The sequence below is a fragment of the Cynoglossus semilaevis genome, chromosome 15, assembly GCF_000523025.1.
Source record: "Cynoglossus semilaevis isolate Cse_v1.0 chromosome 15, Cse_v1.0, whole genome shotgun sequence".
Lineage (NCBI taxonomy): Eukaryota > Metazoa > Chordata > Actinopteri > Pleuronectiformes > Cynoglossidae > Cynoglossus > Cynoglossus semilaevis.
Window position 1 is genome coordinate 19,299,812 of NC_024321.1, and position 1,921 is coordinate 19,301,732.

At 48.8% G+C, this 1,921-nt stretch overlaps 1 protein-coding gene across 4 annotated transcripts in view; it reads left to right on the plus strand.

Annotated features, from left to right (window-relative positions):
* gria1a (glutamate receptor, ionotropic, AMPA 1a) overlaps window positions 1-1,921 on the plus strand; it is a 44,660-nt gene that overhangs the window by 12,818 nt on the left and 29,921 nt on the right. For all 4 annotated transcript variants that reach the window (XM_008327628.3, XM_008327633.3, XM_008327629.3 and 1 more), the window contains exon 3: window positions 96-335. In XM_008327628.3, the coding sequence (XP_008325850.1) occupies window positions 96-335 (240 nt within the window). The remainder of the gene's footprint in view (window positions 1-95; window positions 336-1,921) is intronic.

The following is a 1,921-nucleotide window of genomic DNA, read 5'->3' on the forward strand; positions in this document are numbered from 1 at the left end:
GATTTTCCAGCTGTTTTACAAGAGTACCTTCCTAAATTAGCGCAGGGTTTAACCCGCTCTCTCCCCCCTCTCTCTCCTTCTCCCTCCTCCCTCAGTTTGCTCCCAGTTCTCCAAAGGAGTGTACGCCATCATCGGCGTGTACGACAGGAAGACCGTCAACATGCTGATGTCCTTCTGCGGCGCGCTGCACGTGTGCTTTGTCACGCCGTCGTTCCCCATCGAGAACGCCAACCAGTTTGTCATACAGCTGAGGCCGGAGCTCCAGGACGCCCTGGTGGGCGTGATCGAGCACTACGGCTGGACCAAGTTTGTCTACATGTACAGCTCAGACTCAGGTAGGAAACTGTTGGTCCGACCGTCCTCCACCCTTCACCTCCACCCTTCACCTCCGTCCTTCACCTTTCACCTCCAACCTTCACCTCCGTCCTCCGTCCTTCACCTCCGTCCTTCACCCTTCACCTCCACCCTCCTCCTCCACCCTTCACCTCCGTCCTTCACCTCCACCCTTCACCTCCACCCTTCACCTCCACCAGCAGACCATGGTTATTCTGTAAGGCAGGAGCCCTAACCCCTTGACCCAGGGTACGACCCTGGAGCAGACGTGAATCTGAAATCTCTCTTTGTTGTCTTCTGGTTGCCATGGCAACAGTATTAGGGCCAATGGCAGTCAGTGCGCAGGAAATGAGCAGCCATCACAAAATTTCTTTTAGCCCCCTGCTGTGGTACAGTGGGGGGTAAAGGGGGAGGGGGGGGGAGTATTGATTGGCAGTGACTAACAGACAAATGTCAGAACAGAAGACGGAGAATCAACGAGTCCTCGTTCAGACGGACGTCCAAACGACTGCTGCAGCATTGACTTTAAACGTCTTTATCACACTGCTGCACAGGCAGACAGAAATAAAGGAGCACACCTGCCAGCCCCCCCCCCCCCCCCCCCCCTAAAGTCGATCAGATAAAATCTTCACTTTGTGCAACACCAGTGTTCTGATTCCTGAGGATTTTATTTTTTAACAAAATGAGCTCCAGACTAATTATGGTCCGATCCAAACTGGTTTGGTCTGGTTGACCTGGTTAACTGTTATATGAAACAACAACTGAAGAGAAAAAACATTCAGTTCCTGTCTTTCACTGGAGGACACCTGAGGTCTCGGAGGACGAAAGGAAAATGAGAAAAGAAGTCAAACATCCCTGAGTCTAAAGTCTCACTGACTTTAATCACCTTCATAATGTTGGCTTTATTTTCTCTGCATGATCTTCAGCTACGATACGTGTATGTGTGTGTGTGTGTGTGCGTGGTCACCCCACTCAGACTGAGTGCTGGGATGGACCAGGTGGAATCCAGATCACTGTTCTCCTGTTGCTTGGATACTCTGCAGCACTAACCTCTCAGAGTTATTTTAGGCTTTTAAAGAAAATCCTATTTAGTTGTACAGCACTCTGTGTCTGTGACAGAGGAGGAGGACGTCTTTATAATACTGATCTTACCATCCACATCAACCTCCATTATGTGCAGCTCAACATTCAGTTGTCTGTTTTTTAATTTCATCATTTTCATCATTCCATTTAAAATCCTCTGTTTTTTATTTTCACAAAACGACGGCAGAAAATTCATTTTATCACCTGTTAAAATCATCATAATCAACACACAGGTGATGGTTTCCTGCTGTGTTATTTCCCCCCCCAGTCTGTGAGTACTGCCTCTGGCTAAAGCACTGCTTGTGACAGCCAGATTCTATTATGATATTTTCCACTTCCTGGATGCCTTTGGAGAACCTGTCCTACAAGCCTCACCATCACAGCGGCTGTGATGTGTTTGGGATTATAGCCTCACCATCACAGCGGCTGGGGTGTGTTTGGGATTATAGCCTCACCATCACAGCGGCTGTGATGTGTTTGGGATTATAGCCTAGCCTCACCATCA